We start from the raw sequence: 21,278 nt of genomic DNA, 5'->3' as shown, positions 1-21,278 counted from the left end.
CATGAAGCCTTCGGTGACAGCTTACGGATTCTACCTGTTGTTGAATCCACGAGTTTCCAGTGTTTTCATAGGCTTATTCGGGAATTCGTCTCTCTACTTGCTTAAATTCTTCTCCGATTCTATTCCACTTTGACGTGCCGTAAGGATTACAGACCACGGGACTAGAAAACAGGAAAACTAATTCCAATTGTGCGACATTTCCTAAGATTGTTGCTTTCCACTTGAAAGTTTCTGACTGAATTATTCAAAATCATATGTTTACTGTAACCATCAACTAACATGACAAGCCGTCCTTGTCCAGTAGCCATTATCATCCGAAAAGAAATTTCTAGTTTACCCAGACAGTGCAGATACAATCTCTTTCAGCAGCGATGGGACCAAATTGTCATGACAGAAGTCGGAGCCGCCCGCCATGGACACTTAGCACAGACCCATACGATGCAGCGGGTCCAAGAGACTCCAGTTCCAATATTTCGCGTCGTAGTGAGCAATATGACCGTCTAATCTATTACATCATACCTCTTTTCACCATGATGGCAAACACGTAGAGCCAGTGAGAGCAGGAGGATCTCAGGGGATCCAAGGGGCTGATGTTCGACGGTGGACTCCCCCATTCTGCTCCAACCGAATCTATGGAAGAACATCCGCGACGACTGAGGTCTCGTCACGAGGACACCACGGACTGTACTCCCCGCTAAAATGACGACGACATCTATGCCAATCGGAATGGTCGATGGTGGGCTCCACCCGTCCGACGGGTAAATATCCCACGTGTACTTCCACATGGGTCACCATCGAATCATCGTCAAGTGGGCCCAGGAGCCCCGACAATACCCAAGAGGGACATGACAGCGCTTCTGCAAGCCGTTGTGTTTGTTTGGGTTTGGGGTATGGGCCTTTTCCCGCTTGTTTTGCCTCCAAAAGAGGCAACTGCTTCGTCCCTTAGCGTCTCGTTTGTTAGCTTCAAAATGGGGGATGCCCTCCATCTGAAGATAGCCTCAGCATGCACTTCAAGTCAATAGTTCATTTTCACGAATTCAGGCAGGCCTGCCTCCACGAAACCACGGCCAGGAAGCCGTGTTTTAAACAAAACCAGACCCAGTTCTGCAAAACCTGACAGCCATGCCACGTGGAGTCAAGTCAATGATCCTTTCCGTGCGTAAGCCCGAGCTGTACACGTGCAGACTATATGGGACTCTGTGTTCTGATACCGCGTGAAAATACAGCTTAGCATGAAACCCCCAGCTTGCAGGAGTGATTGTAATGCAAATCAAGGAGGAATGCAGAGATTGTAAGGTGATAGTCGTGTATTAGGCTCGAGCAAGGACATCAATGCTACAACATCCTGATGTAAATCTTGATCGTCAGAAGCAAGAACAGTGCCGATCACAAAAATAAGCATGAACTTGAGCAAATTGAATCTACAGTTGCAAAAGTGAGAGAATACATGTCAGTAACGAGTAGCTATCAAGTAAACTATACAGCATGCGAGTCACAATTATTGATTTTCAGGATAGAAGTGACGGGCAAACTCCAGTACGTTCGGCTTGACTGACACAGGAATCTCTTCTAATATTTCCCATTGACAATTATCAGTCACTCAAAGATTCTTTGCAGAGGGGGGCTACGTAGTATTTTGCATTACCTCTTTTGTCCCCAAGCTCGCAGCATCTTCCTCTTCACCCTGTGATACATCTGAATGATTGTCCGGCAAATCTGTATAGGAAGGCCAGCAATCCCGTCAAAAAGCCCCTCTCCTGCCAGAAATACACCTCACGAAGCAATTAAAGAAATCGATCGATTTCCTTGTAGCCTGTGTTTCAATTATTGATGTCACGAGTGGAACAAAAGTGATCAATTGTATGAAAGGATCGAAACAAAAGTACCTGCACCATGACATGCATCACTATAGTTCGGACTGAACCCCCAGTCCTCAGCTCTTCTTTGTATCAATTGCTTTATGTATCCAACTTAGGAAAGCAGAAAAATTATACTAATTTTGTAAACCAAGGAATAAATCAAAATCCTATTATGACTCGTTCCAGGATATTGCAACTGTGCAAAATCTAGAACTTGTGGGAGGTAATCACGCAATCTCTGTGAGCTAAGTACATGAGATAACTGAAAGTGATTCGGTCTAAACTATTAAGATATAGATTATGGCTATAATTAGTAAGCAACAATCATATTCAACCAAAACTATCATAAATAAAGTCCATGAAAAGACATCAACATGACACTTCAACAGAAGGGCTTGCACGATCATAGCGAATGGTTGCATATGCATTACAGCTTAAATGAGGAATCAATGCTCAAGCATGCAAAGACCGGTTGGAAAAGATATATTTGCGAGAACATTAAGCAGAGTTGAAGGGCCATGAGCTATGAACAAAAAGTTCGTAATTCCATGCTCAGGTTCATACCTGTATATATTGGTCCCAAGTAATTAGCACAGGAATTCGAGCAGTAACTGTTCTTAAAGCAGAGATTAGCGAGGATCTCTCAAATCATTGCCGACCTAATAAAGAAGAAAAAAGAAGACAGCGGAAGTGGTTCTCATTATTAACGAATATTTAATGAGAGTAGGGTGGGAAAATAGACATAGCTGGGGACAGTCTCAATGGAACTGGTGCATCAGATAAGCTTACAAAGAAAATCAAAAGTTATCTCCATGCATAATTAGGTATACAAGTAAAAGGAAGAGTTTCCAAATTGAGAAAATATATTCACCCGGATATATCCTATTCTATACAGACATGTAACGCACAACTTTCACGTAAAGGGTACAACATGATGCGCTCTTATGCTTCGAAGGAAACAGGATGTCTATCAAAGAATTTTATCGTTATATAAGTCACTGAACTGTAAGATAAAATATACTTCTTATGTATATATATTCATTTGAAATATAGACAGAGGGGGAGAGAGAGGCGGAGAGAGAGAGAGAGAGAGAGAGAGAGAGAGAAGAGAAGGAAAAAAATAAATAAATAAAAAGTTGCTGTATGGATGTATTATTTCTACAACCAACTCTAAGTGCTCGTGTATAAATACACCTAGGCAGAGTAGCTGTTACCGACTTATCGTGTGGCCTCTTAAAGTTAAAACCACTCCCTCCACCTGTCCAACTGATTTGATCTTGAGAGAACAAACCACCCAACTTGTACTTGTCTATATGCTTTCCCTCTCTCAGACATATCAGGAATTGGAGTTTCCTAGCAAGTTCTATTCCGACTCAATATAACTGTCATGCACTACAGTTCATCTCCATTTATTTCTATATAGACAACAAAACTAAGCTGATAAGAATACAATATCAACCTCTGAGAGCGAAAGATTCATAATGAAGGTAAGTCCAAAGTCTTTGTGAGGTTCAAGAGACTACCTCTGTTTTTCCTCTTTTGGTTAAATTTGTCTAATACTCTTTCCTCTCTGCAGTTCCTAGGATGGATGCACCGGAAATTACGAGACAATACCATTGAACCGCTCAAGGATTTGTCAATCGGTAACTCCAACTATCCATCTCGACCAATTGTTTGTGTCAGAAACAAAAAGCACGCATTAGTGTCAACATGTTCAGTACTATGATGTCCCTAACATGCAAAACCCAATAATGTGAAAACTATGAGCATTGGGTGGCAGACACGTTGTAGTATCACAGAATTGAATTCAGATGCAATCCCTATGTATATAACGAGCCACAAGATTTGTCTTCGAGTTGATGTATTAATCATGCTAAATAAATTAATTCAGGAAGCTACTGTACCTGCCTCTCCGCACAACAGCTGCAGGAAGAACAAGACTCTCATATCAAGCCAGACCTTGGTTCTCGATACGGTTCCAGACACGCGAAACAAGAGTATTATGAAACTCCTTTAGATGCCCAGGAAACTTCTGCTGAAATTCCAGACCTCTTCCATGGCTTTCTAGCCATAGGAACTCTTGGCTCTTCTGAGGCACCAACGATCACCGATCCCCCAACCCCAACATTTCCTGTATCCTTGGATGATATTACCGAGAAGATTAACAATGAAGTAACCGCCGATGACTTGAAACTCATCAATGAAGAGCTTGAGAAGTTCATTGAGGCTGAGTCAGAAGAGGAAGCTTATAATGGAACCTCAAGGAATAGTTATGTCAGTGTGATCACTCTTATTGAAACACCTGCTTGTCCGCTTCAAGGATATCTTTTTGGGTCGACGGTTGAATTGCCTGAGATGCGAGCAGTAGATAAGAGGAACAAGAAGGTGTCGCTGGGGCAGCTGTTTGAGGAGACAAAACAGGAAGACTGGGTCCACATGGAGAAACCTGAAACCGGAAATATGCAAGGGAAGGCGGTGGGTAAATCTTCCAAAGGTCTTGTAAAGAAGGTTCTGAAGAAGCTCAGTGCTTCTTCTTCAAGAAGTTCTGACGATGGTTCCTTCGGTGGTGATGGTGATAATCCTGCTATAGCCAAGAAAAGGTTCCAAAAGGTTGGTAATTTACTGATACTAGAGTGTTACATGATGATCGATGCAATAATAGTATAAGCTAATTAAGACCTCTGCAGTTTCCTATGGATAGTGACATGCATAGTTATCTTTCTTTTAAAGGAAAAACCAGATGCTCTCATGGGGACAAGAGTTGACTATTGTCAAAAGAGGGCAACAGCTTGATTTTTCTGTCCTGCTTGATGAAAAACTATTCAATCTCTAGTATAGTCAGACTGTATTTCACCACAAAGGATCTTTCTCCTGATATGAATGGTGCCATTACTTCCATGCTGAAATCTCATGAGAAGCCCAAACTCGTTAATCTTAGTTACCTTTAGATCACTTTACGCCTGCTGTAACAGCTTCTCACCATTTAAAATCTTGAAACTTGTTATTCCTCGGGTCTCATCACTTCTCATATGTTCCATGCAGGTCCTTCGAATGTTTCACAGAAAGATCCACCCAGAGAGCTCTGAGGCTGCAAAAGATTGGAAAAATAAAACTTCTCAGGGGCATAAGAAGAAGAATACAGCTCTTAACCGCAATGAGAGCTCAAAAGGCCAGGACGCTGTCCGGTATTTCACTCACAGGCCAAAGCCAAAAGCCAAATCTCCTCACCGCAATGTCGTGAACAAGTGCTCGGATGAAAGTATGGGGCATTGGATCAAAACAGATGCAGACTGTAAGTATCGAATATGCACAACATATGCATAATAGATCATATTGAACCTACTTTGCCTATTCAACATTAAATTAATAAACAGTTCCAGAGAAAAGAGTCCTATCATAAGAGCTGAGTTAACTTCTTATTGCATATATATTTCTTTCAACAATTTGCATGAAAGCAGGAAAACTTGATAAACAAGGAATCTTCAAGAGACGCTAGAAATCACACAAGAATTCAAATGCTTTTAGGAATTTCCAAAGTCTCTTTGGACATGAAAATATCAAACCAGCAGGAAAGTAGAATCTTTCATCTCTATTCATCCGCTTTAAGGCATTCTCATATATGAGTTTACACGGAGCTATTCATAAGAACAGATTCAAAGCCTCTGGAAATTACAAATGAGTTTGAATGCTTCAAGAAGCTTCGCATTCTTTTAGAACATGCAAATCCAAAACCAGAAGAGAAAAGATATACCACATTTCTAAGTCGAACCTTTCCTGGTAATGCATGCATGCAGGGAATATATGCTCATACATTGCAATATATGCAGTAAAATTAGATAGTCAAGGCAGTAAATTTGAAATGCAACGGACATTTTACAGACCAAGCATGAGTCACAAACATAGACAACTTTTACCTTGATGAACTGTTTTTCCCCATCTGATGATGTCTAACTTTGTTCGATGCAGACCTGGTGCTGGAGCTGTAGCACAAGAAGCTGCCTGAGATGCTTTTATTTGGACTTCATACTTATAGCTTGAGGTTTTGTATGCTGTTAAGTGTTTCCAGTCATAGTCCCTAAAGTTTATAATACTTAATGAGTGAGGGAACGATTGTTAATAAAGTGCAGAAGAAGTTAAGCGTCTTGTGTTTATGATTGTAATAATAAAGCTGTTCTTAACAAAAGCTTGGGTGAATCTACAAACTTTACATTGGCTATTATGATACATCATGAGAAACAAATTAAGAATGGCATACATTTGGTACATCAAAACACGTTTCAGACTTTTGCTAAAAGCAGCCGTATTCTCTACAAAAATGAGAAACAAAAGGCCTTTTTCTGACTAGATGTACTTTACACTGCAAAGAGCCGTTGAAACCATACTTATCGACCCGTCTCGACTTCCACTGGCTATGTCCTGTTATTGCTTACATCCCACTGTTTCAAGATAGCAGTCATCATTCTTCCCTAATGAGATCTGATATATCATGTATGGGGGCATATAGAGGACCTAGCCGATCCAAAAGGAAGGGCATGCTGGTGAGGCAACACCACTTATCATAGTAATGTTAATGAGGCAGTGGCTCTTCCCGCAAAACCCCACCCATCTCCATCCTCCAAGATCGATCTACCAGTCGTACCAACTCCCTGAAAAATCACATGAGATCCATAAGGCCAAGTGCAAATCACATTCATCTTCTCATTTAAAAGGAAAAAACTGTGAGGCATATATTGCAGCATGATACATTTCAAGTAAAATTACATACATAAGAGTTATAATCAACCATGAGCTTAAAAGTGTAAATAATATCATAACATTTCATATTTTGTGACACCCCAACACATCAAAATTAAATAAATAGAAAGTTAGAGGCATCTGGAGGCACAAATGTACATATTGCTCCAATCGAGTTCCAAAGTCACATATAGTGAACTTAACACTCTTAAGCTGACAAACTGATACGTGCAAATGCCAACTATTTTACGAAGTAAACAAAGGCAGAAAATGAGGTTACTATTGATGTATTATGTTGCCTCCTCTTCACTTTCTTTTCAAACTGAAAATATGTGAAAGGAAATAGAGAGGCAAACATGTAATAAAGTCACGGTTAGACAAACTGCATTTCTGCTCCACCACCTCTTTCCTTGCTAACAATATATTTCACAATTTACAGCTGTACCTACATTCCATCGATGAATTTTGTCACGGATGATCACCTTATCTTAGAAATCCTTAATATGGATGCAATCTAAATCAATCTCTTCATGTACTCAGATAATGGCAAAAAAACAAAAGCATAGCAATTGTATAAAAGAAACACTTACTTCAAGTCATGGCTCACGACAAGGATTGTTACTTCCCTTTTAAGATGCTTCAAAAGCTTGACAACATCTGAACGAGCCTTCCAATCTGAAATCCGACAAAACAAATATTAAAAAATAAAATCAACAGATCATATATTTGCTATGATTGTAATTTTTACAGATATACTCGTGTTTGAGATAATTATTAATGGTTATATAAAATATAATGGGCACGAATCCCATACCAAGACCAGCAAGAGGCTCGTCCAGTATTAATAGATCGGGTACTTCTACCTGGGGAAAAAAGTGTAAGCTCAATATAACTTACAGGTACTCAGTCAACACAATTATAATGGATCACATCACACAATCCGGGAACTCGGGGTGCCACATGTGCAATCTAATTCTCTCCTTAAAAATTGCATCCTCAGTACATGGACTGACCTTATGCACCCATTTTTCTACGTAACTGACTCAGACTAACCGCAATCACATATTTCATGCTCTTAAATGCTTAATTAAAATATGTATTTGCTGATTATAAATGCCACTGAACCAATGACCTAAAATATCACATGTTTCGATGTGTGGCCTGCTTCGAGAACTCTGATTATCTCTGTCCATCATATAATCCTAATTGCAAATCACTTTTCTTGTTACATGCTTATAGATTAAATTGTCAAAGCACAATGCCTATGCTGTCCATACCAATTGAATTGCGAGAGCAAGTCGGCGTTTGTAGCCACCGCTAAGTGATTGCGGATCTTTTCCCAGTGAGATTCTGTCCAAACCAACCTGGACTCATCCATCAGGAAAAGGGGTTCAGAAATCAAAAAAGCAAAAAAGAAACAGTAAAGACCCAATAAGTACAAACGAAGTAGCTATGTACAACTTGAAAGGAGCAAGCATACCCAGTTGAAAGCTCTCTCCAATTTCAAAGCAAGCTGCTCTCTAAATTGAGTGGTACCTCTTTGCCTCGGCCATCCAAATGTTATCTCATCAAGCACGTTATCAGTGATGAAGTACCTATCGTGCAGGAGCACAAAATTTATCAATTCTGAAAACCAACTTGCTTCTAATGAGACGGCTGAAATATCACATCCATTATTATCGAATTTCAGTTATCCAATCAAACAACATCTAGCTGCAAAAGCCTCAGGCTAAACACTCTCTTTCCTCTGTATTTTAGATCAAGGGTGTCATACCTCTCGGGAAACTGGAACACAATCCCAACTTTTTTTGAAACCAAGGGTTCTGGAGGTCCTTTCAGATCACCACTGACATTGTAGTTCTGAATACAAATTGAACCTGCAGTTGGTTCATTCAATCCTGCTAGGAGCTGCCCATGAAGGAAAGGAAAATGCAGACAGTGAATATCAACACATGATCCTGAGTAGAATGAGAAAACAGTATCATATCGAGTGGAATCCGAAAAAAGGCAAAATTTTCAAGATAAACATGTTGAAGACCTGCAAGAGAGTGGTTTTCCCACTGCCACTCTGGCCAAAAATCAAGCCAAAACTGCAATCAGAGAATGGAGCTTTTAGTTTATAAAAAAAAAAAGAGCATTGACGACATAAGTTTTCTATGAATGTAACTGTTCCGAGCCATGTAATATTTTCATTCTAAGAAGCCTTGAACGACACAAAAGAACGCAAAGACTATGAATGAACCTAAAGCCTCAAACATTACTAAAGTTGGAGAAAGAACGTACCTTTTCTCTGGAAGGGAGAAACTGACTCCCTTTAGAAGGTTCAGTTGAGTCCCAGGCGGTCGATAATGGACGTCCTTAACCTAAAGCAATAGCAATTCCTCTTAAACTAGCTTCAGAAGATTCTATCAAGCAACTTCGAGCGGACACGCAAGACATAAAAAGAAAGCATATATTTACAGAACAAAAGAACCCCAAGTTCACTAAGAAATTAGACAGCCAATCAAGACAGTGCAAATCAATTAACACAGGGAAAAAAAAAAGTGGCTAGTCTTTCGACCCAATTCCCGGGTTCTACTTCGTCGTTTAACTAACAAACCAAGAAGAGAGTTTGATTCTTCTGCATTAGAATTGTGTGGCAAACTGCCAATTTAACGTTGTTATCACCAAGTTCATCAACATTTCCGATCCATGCCCATCGAGTCCCCCGGGTTAAATGTCTCAAAATCTGGCATCAAAGTCTCGTTAACGTGTTCTGAGTAACCGATGTGCAACTCTAGATTCCATCGAATACCAGCCAGTGGCCGAAGTAGCATCCCTGAGCATAATCATTTCCTTTCAAGCACAGAACTAATGGAAGCGAACTGGACTGAGATCAATGCAAATGACCAGAGAGGTTCTTACTTCGAAGCATGAGTAACTGCAATGTGTCCTGCAACAGTGGAGGCGAACTGAGCTTACCCTGCGAGTGCAACGTCAGCATCTCCGAGTGAGACCTCCATGAGTGAATTCCCAAGCTTCAGCACCATCTGAGCTAATCCAGTTGAGCATGTTAAAGAAGAGAGACGAGAACTTTCTCACCTGGCGCGTGAGTTGACCGAAATGGGTGCTCGGATTCGAATCCCTGGGCAGCTGACCGGGGAAGACGAAGAGAGACAGGACACCACCATCTCTGCCTCTGTCTGTGTCCCTGTCTCTCTGTGCTCTGTATTTCCTTCGTTGAGCAGAGCCGAGGGAGGCAGAGCAGAGGAATGATTGTGGGCTGGGCCTTCGGAGTGTGCCAATATCTGGGCCCTGTAAATGGGTCGTTCCATGTTAATCGATGGGCCCAATGGGCCCAGAACTCCAGTAGCCTTCCAGCGTTTCCTAGGAAAACTGAGTGGGAAAACTGTTTTCCCATCCAATCCATGCCGACTGATCATGCGATAATAATGCACTCATTGCTGTTTCCCTTGTAATCTTCGAAGTAACCTACAACTCTTTCCTTCACTGCCTACAATAACTCGAGTAAAAGATGCGCATCGAAATACCGAGCTTCCCCCGCTGGAAGACGCAACTTATGTTTCCCTTTTCAGCCTAACCACCCAAGAAATCAATTGCGTGTTCTTTACCTTCTAGGAAGCTCGAGGAAATTAAAAAGAAAAAATAAAAAAGAAAAATTCCGTTATTTTTCAAAATCAACAGAGAATATCGGATAATTAATCATCTGTCAGCATCCATCACGAGGATAATGAAAAGATCTCAACTCAAAACCAACCCAAAGTCATAAACAAACAATAAGAAACCTCAACTCGTTGCCTTTCGTAATCGGGAATGTCTATCAAATCTGATTTGACTGACGGATGTCTAAACGAGTTTTTATTCATTATTATGTTCTGGCGCATCATTATATCAAAATTCATCTTTCCCCCCCCCCCCCCCCCCCCCCCCCCACTTTTCGGGCAATAGGCCATAACCTAATGTAAATTATTGTTTCTTTCAAATAACCAAAGGTGAAAGAATTTGCATGAGGGGATTCGATCCCAGTAAACTACAACTGAGGCAATAATTTACACAGATGGAAGTTGGATCTGGAAATCTTGAATGAATCAGCAATGGCAGGTGGGCCTCTTATTCTTGTTCTGTCGAGCAGAAGTAAATAATTTCTCCCACCAAAAAATAATAATTATTAGGAAAAAAAAAAGGTGGCCACTTGCGTCCTTTGTAAATAGACAGGAGCAGAATTTAATTATGTTAGGTGACGGAGATTTTTTGATCATTCTATCTCAATTTAGTTTGCAATAATAAAGGGAAAAGCCCGATACTAATTATTCGAGCGACTGCCGAATTATATGCTAATTTAATTATTGGTTTTTTTATCGTATTATTATCGGGTAGTATTATCTAAAATTTTCTCGCAGGAGACAAAAGATTTTCTCACGGTCCGATACTCAGGTTGTGGTTGTGGTTGTGGAAGAGGAGCAGGAGGAGAAGGAGAAAAACATTGCAAAGTCGGCTATATTTCTCGTTGTCTTGTAGTTTGATTCTCTTTATTCCATTAGATTAGTTAATTTATTTATTTCTGTGTATATCTATCTATCTAATTTTATAAGTAATAAGAAGGATGTTTAGCGTGTCAGATCCAGTTGAATTTCTCATGGTGACTCATGAAATGAATAAAGTCTTGATTAGTTGACCCGTGAGTAACGTGATGTGAAACCTCTCTCTCATATATTATTTATCTTTTTCGTAATTATTTAATTATTTATTAATACATGACGAGAGAAAAGTCCGTGCAAAACGTGAACTATATTTATTAAATAAATATTCCTTTCTCTTGTTTAATTTTTATAATGCGTCAATCTTTTATCAACTTATGATTGGCCAGAATAATAGTTCGTCGAAATATATAGAAGTTTGATTTTGATTCTTAGATTAATTAAATTAAACAATGAGAAAATCGAATAAAGGCTAAGAGAGGGTAAGCGCTTAAAAAATTAAGGGAGAAAAAGGGGAAATCATGTGCTGACCACGAATCCAATATCACTCATTTTCAATCGATTTGGAAGAAGTATACTATTTAAATTACTCGAATGTTAGACTAATAAAAGTTCCTCTGATTTAAGGTATTTCAGATGTATACATAATAAATATAAGCAACATAATAACGAGAAGGGGTACGTAGCAAAAAAAGATGTATATGTATACATAATAAATATAAGCAGCATGAAGGTGTACTTCTCCTTGCACTCTCAATAGCCGCAGAAAGAGGATTCACGAAGATCTGGTTTCGTTGTGATGCACTAATGCTTGTTAATGTCATTTTGCACCCACACACCTATCCGTGAGAAATTAAGAGTTTAGTATCGGATATTATTTATATTCTGAACTCTCTTATAGACTGGAAATATTCATGGATTCCAAGGTCGGATAACACCGTAGATCATGATCTGGGCCAATTCGGCTCAAAGTCAAATTGTAACTCTCTTTGTATTTTTTCAGGGATATCCGAACCTTGGTAATTATGTAGCTTCTTTTTCGTTTTGATTATTGAAACTATGCATTACTCAGCAAAAAAAAAAAAAACATGAAGGTGTACTTCTCTAGACCTCTAAAACATATATTTAAGTGATGAAACCATCAAGAAAAATGATTGTTTGATCATCGAAGTAAATACACACGTTCGTTCGTGATTGTGAAATCATATGCCTTTGCCTTTTCTCTACATTCCGTTTCAACATTTGCAGAAAGATAAGCAAGAATATGCATTTTCACCGTAAAAAATAAGCGTGCATTTTCTACCTTCTCTTTAGAAATTCGAGACTAAAAAATCGATGCCAGTTTAGGGAGAAAAAAAGGGGGAAAAAAAGGGCATATAGATTGATGGTATTCCATCACATGGATTATTAAACTTTCATATTTATTGGGCCATTGACTGGTTGGTCTACAAAATATAGGGCTGAAGATGTATGGATGGGACATGCAGGTAATTTACTTGTATTTTTTCAAGTAAATCACTTGAAGTTTTTCAAATAAATATGTATATGTACTATACATGCATTTCAAGCGTATGTATCATAGAATTTTCCACCATTGACTCGCGGGCCGCTAACAACTTTATACACGTACTTATATAGTTATATTTATTCAAATATCACGTTATCCCCATTTTCTCTGTTTCTAGTTTCTAATAAACAAAAATGATAAATCTTCTCAAAAAATATGTCTAAGTATCCTCCTTATACTTACAATTAATAAAATATTCTTGAATATTTATGAAATTACAACGTGTGTCGTTATGAAATTACATACGTTATGAAATTACAACGTATGTTGTTATAAGGATATTTGGAAGAACTGATTAGAATTTCTTATAAAATCGTAAATTATTTGTTAGTAAAGATTTTTTTGGGGTGAATGGTATAGACTTACTACTACTATAATAATGATGATGATAATAATAATAATAATTATTATTATTGTTATTAATTTTGGCTGTTCAAAGATTCTTTGCCTGCCGCGTATTGACTGAGTCGAGTTGAAAGGAGAATCTATCAATGCGTTTGTTTTCGGAGTTAAAGTCACGAATTTGTGATTGTGATTGTGATTGTGATTGTAGAAGAAGACAAAAATATATGGGGCCCACCAGTTTGACTTTTGAAATATGAAATGAATGGAATGTATAGATAATTAATTATAATGGGATTATATTTTAATAATATATGGGCCCACCAATTTGACTTTTGAAATGTGTGTTTTGTTGTGTAGTGTTTTGAGTTAAAGTTAAAGTTAAAATCTTAAATCACGACTTTGAAAACAAACGGAGCAAGATTTCCAAAAGCCTTGAAGGAGTCAGACAAACCCAGAGCTAGTAGGCCTAACTTATTAATTTTCACAAGCCTTAAACTCGTTCTCCAACAATACATTCATGCCGGGACGCATCTAGAAAATTTTTAATTTTCAGGGGAGGTAAATGAAAAGTAAAATAATAAATAGTTAAAAAAGAACTTAATGCGTCATGAGAAAAAATAAAAGAGAGCTCATCAAGATAACTTCATGCATAAAAATTTGACAAATTCGAGCAGGTGTATGCATGCATAGTAAAGAGTTAAAAGAGTGCACAGTAAGATACTTTTATGCATTAAAAAAATGACAAATTCGAGTTGATATATAAAAATAATCTTAAGTTCCTTATTTTATTTCAGGGGCCGATGGCATCCCATGCAGTCTGTAGAAAAGACGTTTAATATGAGATAATCCATCAAAATTATGGTAATGTTGCATTTAAATTATTTGAGGTCACAAATTGGCTTGTGTTGGTTTCTCCTGCATTGGTAAATCCACATTACCTAAGAAAGGGGTGGTTAAATGAATGCCAAACAAAGCAATCATTAAAAAGCGAAGTTCCTCAGATGTCCCCGACTTCTTTGTCCCGACCTTCTCCCTAAAACCCGAGCCTCCATTTTATATTTTTCGATGTATGTCTGCACTGTGCACTGGTTTTATTTAATATTAGTCGAAATTAAAGAGAGGGAGGAAAAAGAGGGAGGGAGGGTAAAGTGGAGTTAAGATTGAAAGTTATATAACAAAATTATTATCTTGTCCAAAATCTAATGGTCATAATGAATTAGAGTTAATAAAGAATTGATAATTTTGGAAACAAAAATAAAGAGTGAGATTTTTACTTTTACATAATAGTATAGGTTATAATTAGGATTAATAACAAAAGAAACACAAACTTTTCATATTTTAACAATTTTAACACGAATTTTTTTCCTTAAATGCACAAACTTTCGATTTGATAATAATTCTAGCACGACGTTAAATTTTTCGTTAATTTGGATGAAATCGAGGCTATAGAAAGCGCTTGTGACCCAAGTAGGAGAGGGCGCCAACGACTCCAATCAGGGGATGATAGCCAGTGTCGTGGCTCCACCTGCTGAAATCGAGAGAATTCTCAATTCGAGGGTTCTCCCGATTCCGTCTGCTTTAGACATACCTCTTAACTGGATTAGTCGCTTAAAAATTCCTATCCTACCGTAATCAAATCCAGATATAAACTTCAAAATCCTTATCCCGATCAACATCGCCCTTCCCAATATTAGCTTGGGGGATTGATTTTTGGTTTTAACGGGGAGTGGAATTTTTCAACGGCAGCGATGTGCTTTCAAAGAGCAGCCCGCTGTGTGCCCGGACGTAGTGGATCGGTCCTCCTCCTTCCCCCTTTCATCTGACGAGGGGGAAACTAGCGGACAGGATCTCAGAAGCCACCCCGCCACCTGCCATGAATAATTCCCGAAATTTCACATAATTTTTAATTTTATATTTTATTTTCACACTTAATTAATTTAACTTCCATTTTGGTTCCTTCACTTCCCATATCGCGTATAAATCCCATAGCGACAACAGCATAAAGCCTCACCGACCAAGCATCTCAGAGTTGCAATCTTGTCTTGCCATTCTGCAGGACAAGTTCAAGCTTTTGGGTCGGTTCTTTGGTGATTCGGCGGCAATGGAGAATCCGGCGAAGAGGGTTTTGCTCACTTCTAGTGGCGACGATGTCTCGATCAGTCTCGCCCTGCATTTGGCCAACCGAGGCTGCAGGTTGAGCTCTCTCCTCTGTTCTGAAGCTGAGCTTCCCCTGTTTCTGTTTGTTTGCCCAGTAAATGTCGAGGAACAGAGACAAAGTTGGGTTTTTTGTTTTCTGGGTAGTGTCGAAAGCAAATCTTTGAGGATGATTTCCTCGTTCTGATTTACTTGGGGTTCTGTCTGATCTGCTTCCTATGCTGTCAGAAGCAAAAATTCTTTTCTTTTTTTTTTTTCCCTCGCTATAAACCTTAACAACGTTTTCAAACTTTTTCCTGTTCTTTGCTGAAGAACTGTGATTCTTTTTTTCTCATTCTTTTCGGGTTTTAATTTGCGTAGATTGGTTTTGATGGGAGATGGGGGAGTGCTGAGGAGCATCATCAGAGACCGGTTCGTTGGCTCCATGGGTGTTTTTAGCACTGTTGAGGTGGTCGGTTTGGACATGGAGGAGGACAGTGAGGCCGTATTTGAGGAAGCTGTTGATAAGGCGTGGAATTTCTTCGGGGGTTTGGATGCTTTTGTGAATTGCTACACCTACGAAGGTAACTCTCCCACAAACCTTTCACTTACCCGGAATCCTGGTTAAACTGAAAGTGCAATGCGTAATCCGTGGTCATTTAAGGTTGACCATCGGCCGAGCTCTTTGATTGTCTTTGAATGATCGAACCTTCATGACCCGACAAGGGAATGGTTATTTAAATTGACCATAGAAGCATTCGACGATTTATCAAGATGAATCTCGTGTAGGTTGACATTAATTTGAACACTGTCGTTCATGGATCTGTTTGAGTATGACTTATGTCTGCGGCTCAGGATACTTAGTGGTGTACTGGGTATTACTTTTGGGCAGCAACTAGGAATTGGTGCTGAACTTGCATAGGGGATTTTTCTTTTTGGATGTCACAATAGAAAGCCTTTTTCTTCTGGTCAACTGGAGATTTGGCAATTTTTTAATCTGCTTATCATTGGACAAGGTAAAACTTAAAATAGTAGACTGTTTTGACTGCATAGTGAGTACGACCTGATCAGGGTCATATGGCAATACGCCCGGAATCCAGATTGAGAATACAACTGATCCAGCAGTATTTATCCTTCAATTCTCTTTAAAGCAGTTGTACCTTTTTCATTCCACGGTAGAATTATTCGAGAAGATAACCACCATGTTGTTTGCGCAACATTTGTATTTCCTATGACTGGTGAGATTCGCGGAAAAGCATGTGCAAGAATAGTAACTGCTTTTTTCAGATCTTACTGAAAATTGTGGTGGTAGAATTAGGATCAAGGAGTTCATCTTTTCTTGCAAAGCTCGAAATGGATCTTTGACCATAAATTTGCTCCTTTCTTATCAAATAAAACAATCCCTCTACGCGATTGTATATTGGTTAGGAAAAAGTTATTTAAATCCGTAACTATTGTATAAGCATATATATGGTCAAATATATATGGTCAAAAGTGTGATTCATGTCATACCCAGCTCAAGCTTTTACTAGGAAATGGAGCAATTGATGAACGACGCTGTGGAAAATTGAAACCACTCAAACAATTTCCTTGCTAATTCAGGGAAGATTCAAGACCCTTTACAAGTGGAAGAAGGCGAGTTCAAAAAGATGGTTAAAATAAATTTTACATCAGCGTGGTCTCTTTTGAGGGCAGTCAGTCGGAGAATGCGGGACAACAAGTCCGGAGGCTCCATTGTGTTCTTGACAACGATAATCGGGGGGGAGAGGGGGCTCTATCCTGGAGCTGCTATATATGGCTCTTGTTTGGCAGGAGTAGAGCAGCTAGTTCGTGTAAGTGATACATATAAGATTCTCTCTCTGTTTCTTCATGCTGCTGTTTCAGAATGATTCATATGAAATGTTTTATGAAATAAAAAGGATAAGGTGAAGTTTTGAAAAGCCACTTTCTTACTTATCTTGGTCTGGGAAAGAGATAAAACTGGCTCCACCTAGTATTCCGAATAATTCACGCTGTCCCTACTTTCTCTGTCGTTTGGTGATTGGGGTCGGGGGTGATTGAAGCGGCCACCAACTGTTGGGTTCCAGGTTACACTATGCAAGATTATTGACTCTTGATTGCTGATTTCTTTTTGTGTAAAGTTAGAAGTATATCACCTGATTGATGGGTCGCGGTCACGCTCCATGTTACTTATTCTCAATGTGGGTTCTATAAAGTATTTTACGTAATCATAAGAGATGGGTTAATGGAGAGTGAGATGTTGATGATTAGTCTTTCTGGAACCGTTTGGGTCCATTCCTTTGTAGACAATATGATAACTTAACAGTGTAAGATCATTTGCTTTTGGATTACAAATTGAATAGCTAGACCTCCAAAATTAGATGCCTAGAAATTTGGATCCTCTATTGACAGGTGCAATCTTTCTTTTATAACCAGGCTACGGCGATGGACATCGGGAAGTACAAAATCAGGGTTAATGCGATTGCTCGGGGCCTGCACCTGGCAGATGAGTACCCGAAGGCAGTAGGCCGGGACAGGGCAAAAAGCCTGGTGAAGGATGTGGCTCCACTCAATAGATGGCTTAATCCTAAGAACGACCTAGCCTCGACTGTGATTTACTTGATCAGTGATGGATCTCAGTTCATGACTGGGACAACTACATATGTCGACGGGGCACAATCCATAGTGAGGCCTCGGATGCGATCTTTTATGTAGCTCGAGTACTTCATTCATGTATATAGATAGGAAAAATTGGGGGGAAGTAATTAGAGGCAGCTGTGAAGGTATCCTCGAATAAGAGAGGGTGAAGACAATTGAAGGAGGAAAAGACTTGCTCTCATGTCAACTGGAAATCTTCTATTCATTGAGATTGAGAAATTGTTACATTTACTTGTGTCTATCCCCACCAAAAAATATATATATACACTTTTAACTGCAGTAAGAATAATTTATGATCATAATCTCCGAATGGTTATTCTAGGTGAATACTCGTATCAAGGAATGCCCCCCGTTCCATTTTGGACTCGATTGTGCAAGATATCTGCCGGAACTCGATTGTCCAAGATATCAAGCAGCGCCGGAATTTGGCTATCCGCTATGAGAGCTCGGATGCCCGAAGAAGTCCTCTCATCTTCACCTAAGTTGACAATCACATCCCTTAGAGCTGCTGTGTATGCCTTATCTCGGTGCTCTGAGAAGCTTTCATTTTCGAGCAACTCCTTCAGGACCTCAAACGCCTCCTCAAACTTCAGCTCCGATATGAAAGCGTTGAGTAAACCCACATACACGTAAATTTCAGGCCTCATCCCCTTCTCGAGCATCTCCTTAAGATACAGTCGGGCTTCCTCGGGTCTCCCACACTTGCTGAGCCCATTAATCATCGCCATGAAGGTGATATTGTTAGGCTCACAACCTCTCTTTTTCATCTCATCCCACATTGTCAGGGCCTCACCAGGCCTCCTCGCATTGCACAGTCCGGCGATAAGAGTTGTGTAGGTGATCACATTGGGGTCTTTTTTTTGTGCCTCAGATGACATCTTGGACAAATAAAGCAGCGCTTTGTCAATATCCCCGATCTTGCACCAACCATCAATCATTGAGTTATATGTGATGATTGATGGGACGAGCCTGTCCTGCAGCATCTCCTTGAAGATATCATGCGCCTCCGGAGCTCGCTTCACCTTGCAGAGGCCATTGATCAGGATGTTATACGCGACCACATCGGGCCGACGCCCTTGGCTCTGCAAGTCCCGAAACAGCTCCACCGCCTGATCCACCTTGTGGGCGTGGATAAGGCCATTTATTGCCGCGGAGTAGGCCACTATGTCGGGAACAAAACCTTCTTGGACCATATCTTCTAGAAAACTGCACGCGTCACTCACCCTTCCCTTGTCGCATAGCCGTTTGACGAGATCACTGGAGTGCTTAATCCATGGCTCATGCCCATTCATTCGCATCTCCTTCACCATCTCCAGGGCTCCGATAACATCCTCTCTCCTACAGAGGCATCCAAATATGCAATTATGTGTGAATGGGGTTGGGTCAGGCCCTGAGGAGCCCTTCATCTCTGTCAGAAGCTCCCTGGCCTCGTCCAGTCTGTTCGAATTGCAGAGGCCCTCAATTAAGCTATTGTAGAGCTTAATGGTCGGCCTACATCGAACCTGATCCATATCCCGAAAGAGGCTCAAAGCTGAATCCAGTTTACCTTTCTGGACCAATGCACCAATGATAATGTTAAATGCTTCGGTGTTAACAAAAGCTGTTCCCTTCAACTTGATGAGTTCGGCTATGTCAGCGTTGTGACCATTAGAATCAGAATCAGCGCCAATCATCAGACAAAGCATACGATGAGCTTTATCTACTAAACCGTTTTTAACGTATAGATTTAGCAACAAATTGTAATACAAGGTCACCGCTTTAGCGTCCATTCCTTCAGGAAATTCCTCAAGCAATTGGATTATCTGCTCTTCAGAGAAGAAGCCTGAGAGCTTCATGAGCAACACCGAGTCAGGCCGAATCCCAGACTCCCTCATCTCCAAATACAAGCTCAGAGCGCTCTTGAGCTGTCCATTTTTACATAGCCCTTCAATGATCACGTCATAGATGGATATGTCAGAAGTGAAGCCTGATCTCTTCATCTTATCGAAAAGCTCAAGGGCGGCATCCAGCCTAGAATCCTTCATGAGCCCATGAATCAACGTGTGGAAAGTCCTTTCATTCGGCCTAATGTTTTGACTCTCCATCCTTTCAATCAACTCAAAGACCCTATCGACCATACCCAACTTGCTGAAACAAATCACCACTATGGAGAGCACATGCCCATCTAGCCAACCTCGATCACTCATCACATCAAAAATCTCCATTACCGATTCGATCCTCCCAAGTTTGCTGTACATCTGCAGGACAGGGGTCAGAGTGAACTTATCCAAAGCGCACCCCGAGTCTCTCATCTCCTTCAATCTTGCCTCGAGAATATCAACCTTATCAGAATGAGAAATAGCCTCCAACAGACAGTTGTAGGCATAATTATTCGGTATACAGAGGCCCGAATCTCTGACCCGCTCAAACACTGCATTGGCCTCCTCGACCATCCCCACATCCCCCAAACACCTGATAAAGAACCCCAGAGCGCCCGGGGAAATCGAGCACTGTGAATTTACCAAATACAAAGAAAGAGTCTTCATTTCTGCATTTCGTCGAGCACGTGACAGGATTGCAGCCATGGCATTGATGGTATAGCAGTTGTGCCTGTACCCGCTTTGGCTCGACGCCCAACTGAAGAACTCTAACGCCACTTTCCAGCTCTTGAGCCGATTCAGGACTGACTCGACAACTCTGGTGGTGAGGGTCGAGGCAAGATTTCGAAGCTCCGGGGCGTCCTGAGAAAAGGGTTGTTTGGTGAAGATGGAGATGAGGGTGCCAACTAATTGGTTGGAGTCGGACGACAAACAAGGGCCTGTGCTGGCGCCGCTGCAAATGGGTCTTTGCCATAGGAGGATGGGGTCAGAGGACTTGACGGAGAGCCACAGCCGGACGTTGCGGGCATGGCGGCTCATTGGTTTGAACTTTGATTCTGGCCGGCGGTGGCGGCTAGGGAGAACGCTAGCGTCGAGTTCTTCGTATAATGTTGCTCTTTTAATGGGCCTCTGCTGGATTGGGCCCAGGCTCAGTGGGCCTTGAGTGGGCTCCGGGCCCATATTGATCCCATCACGCATCACACGCACATGTATCATATGCCTGCGTGTTTGTGGAACACATAATCATTTCAAGTTCGCTCCAAGCATTTGTATAGTAAATCTGAATGTATCATCTTTCGGGGTCCGGGGTCATCGGAATGATCGTAGGGCCTCCAATAGTTCATGCTGAAATACCAAATCTATTAGTAACGTGCTATTGACTTGGATCCTGCTGTCCGATTGATATGACCAAGGGATATGGAATAATAATAATAATAATAATAATAACGCAATTATGCTTTGAAAAATTATATATAATTCCGGCCCTTTTCTTATATGACTATTCAAGAAAATAAATTTTAGACTATGCTGACTGTCAGGTTTCGATTAATTTTCATAAACGAGCAATGAGAGGGCCACTTGAGCTTTTAAGAGCAAGAAACGGATGAATGAATTACTTTGACCATCCCAAAAGCTCGAAAACAAA

General features: G+C 40.3%; 4 protein-coding genes across 5 annotated transcripts; 2 read left to right on the top strand and 2 right to left on the bottom strand.

Annotated features, from left to right (window-relative positions):
- Nucleotides 1-214: 214 nt before the first annotated feature.
- LOC116196046 (ABC transporter I family member 11, chloroplastic) lies at nt 215-10,030 on the bottom strand. 2 transcript variants are annotated; one of them, XR_004154748.1, is made up of 13 exons: nt 9,675-10,030; nt 9,498-9,555; nt 8,877-8,956; nt 8,632-8,683; nt 8,368-8,501; nt 8,074-8,188; nt 7,871-7,957; nt 7,408-7,456; nt 7,184-7,268; nt 6,242-6,505; nt 5,774-5,934; nt 4,802-4,947; nt 215-4,305 (listed from the first exon to the last, which is right to left on the bottom strand). XR_004154748.1 is itself a non-coding variant. In XM_031525562.1 (10 exons), the coding sequence occupies exons 1-10, from the start codon at nt 10,013-10,015 to the stop codon at nt 6,427-6,429; spliced, it is 1,080 nt and encodes a 359-aa protein (XP_031381422.1). In that variant the 5' UTR covers nt 10,016-10,030; the 3' UTR covers nt 6,014-6,426. The 2 variants fall into 2 exon arrangements, 1 of the variants encoding a protein (XP_031381422.1); XM_031525562.1 differs by lacking the exons at nt 215-4,305; nt 4,802-4,947; nt 5,774-5,934 and having other exon boundaries at nt 6,014-6,505.
- LOC116196965 (protein LAZY 1-like) lies at nt 3,341-5,963 on the top strand. Its single transcript, XM_031526939.1, has 5 exons — nt 3,341-3,346; nt 3,436-3,502; nt 3,751-4,469; nt 4,902-5,151; nt 5,826-5,963. The coding sequence occupies exons 1-5, from the start codon at nt 3,341-3,343 to the stop codon at nt 5,843-5,845; spliced, it is 1,062 nt and encodes a 353-aa protein (XP_031382799.1). The 3' UTR covers nt 5,846-5,963.
- Nucleotides 10,031-14,841: 4,811 nt separating the features above from the next.
- On the top strand, nt 14,842-18,005 carry LOC116195661 (3-oxoacyl-[acyl-carrier-protein] reductase FabG). The gene is made up of 4 exons (XM_031524958.1): nt 14,842-15,176; nt 15,498-15,700; nt 16,719-16,948; nt 17,553-18,005. The coding sequence occupies exons 1-4, from the start codon at nt 15,085-15,087 to the stop codon at nt 17,829-17,831; spliced, it is 804 nt and encodes a 267-aa protein (XP_031380818.1). The 5' UTR covers nt 14,842-15,084; the 3' UTR covers nt 17,832-18,005.
- LOC116195660 (putative pentatricopeptide repeat-containing protein At5g08310, mitochondrial) lies at nt 17,953-20,705 on the bottom strand. Its single transcript, XM_031524957.1, has one exon. It carries the CDS (start codon nt 20,669-20,671, stop codon nt 18,110-18,112), a length of 2,562 nt encoding a protein of 853 aa, XP_031380817.1. The 5' UTR covers nt 20,672-20,705; the 3' UTR covers nt 17,953-18,109.
- Nucleotides 20,706-21,278: the final 573 nt, after the last annotated feature.

Source organism: Punica granatum, chromosome 2 (genome assembly GCF_007655135.1).
Source record: "Punica granatum isolate Tunisia-2019 chromosome 2, ASM765513v2, whole genome shotgun sequence".
Lineage (NCBI taxonomy): Eukaryota > Viridiplantae > Streptophyta > Magnoliopsida > Myrtales > Lythraceae > Punica > Punica granatum.
This window is presented reverse-complemented; position numbering and strand designations above follow the sequence as displayed.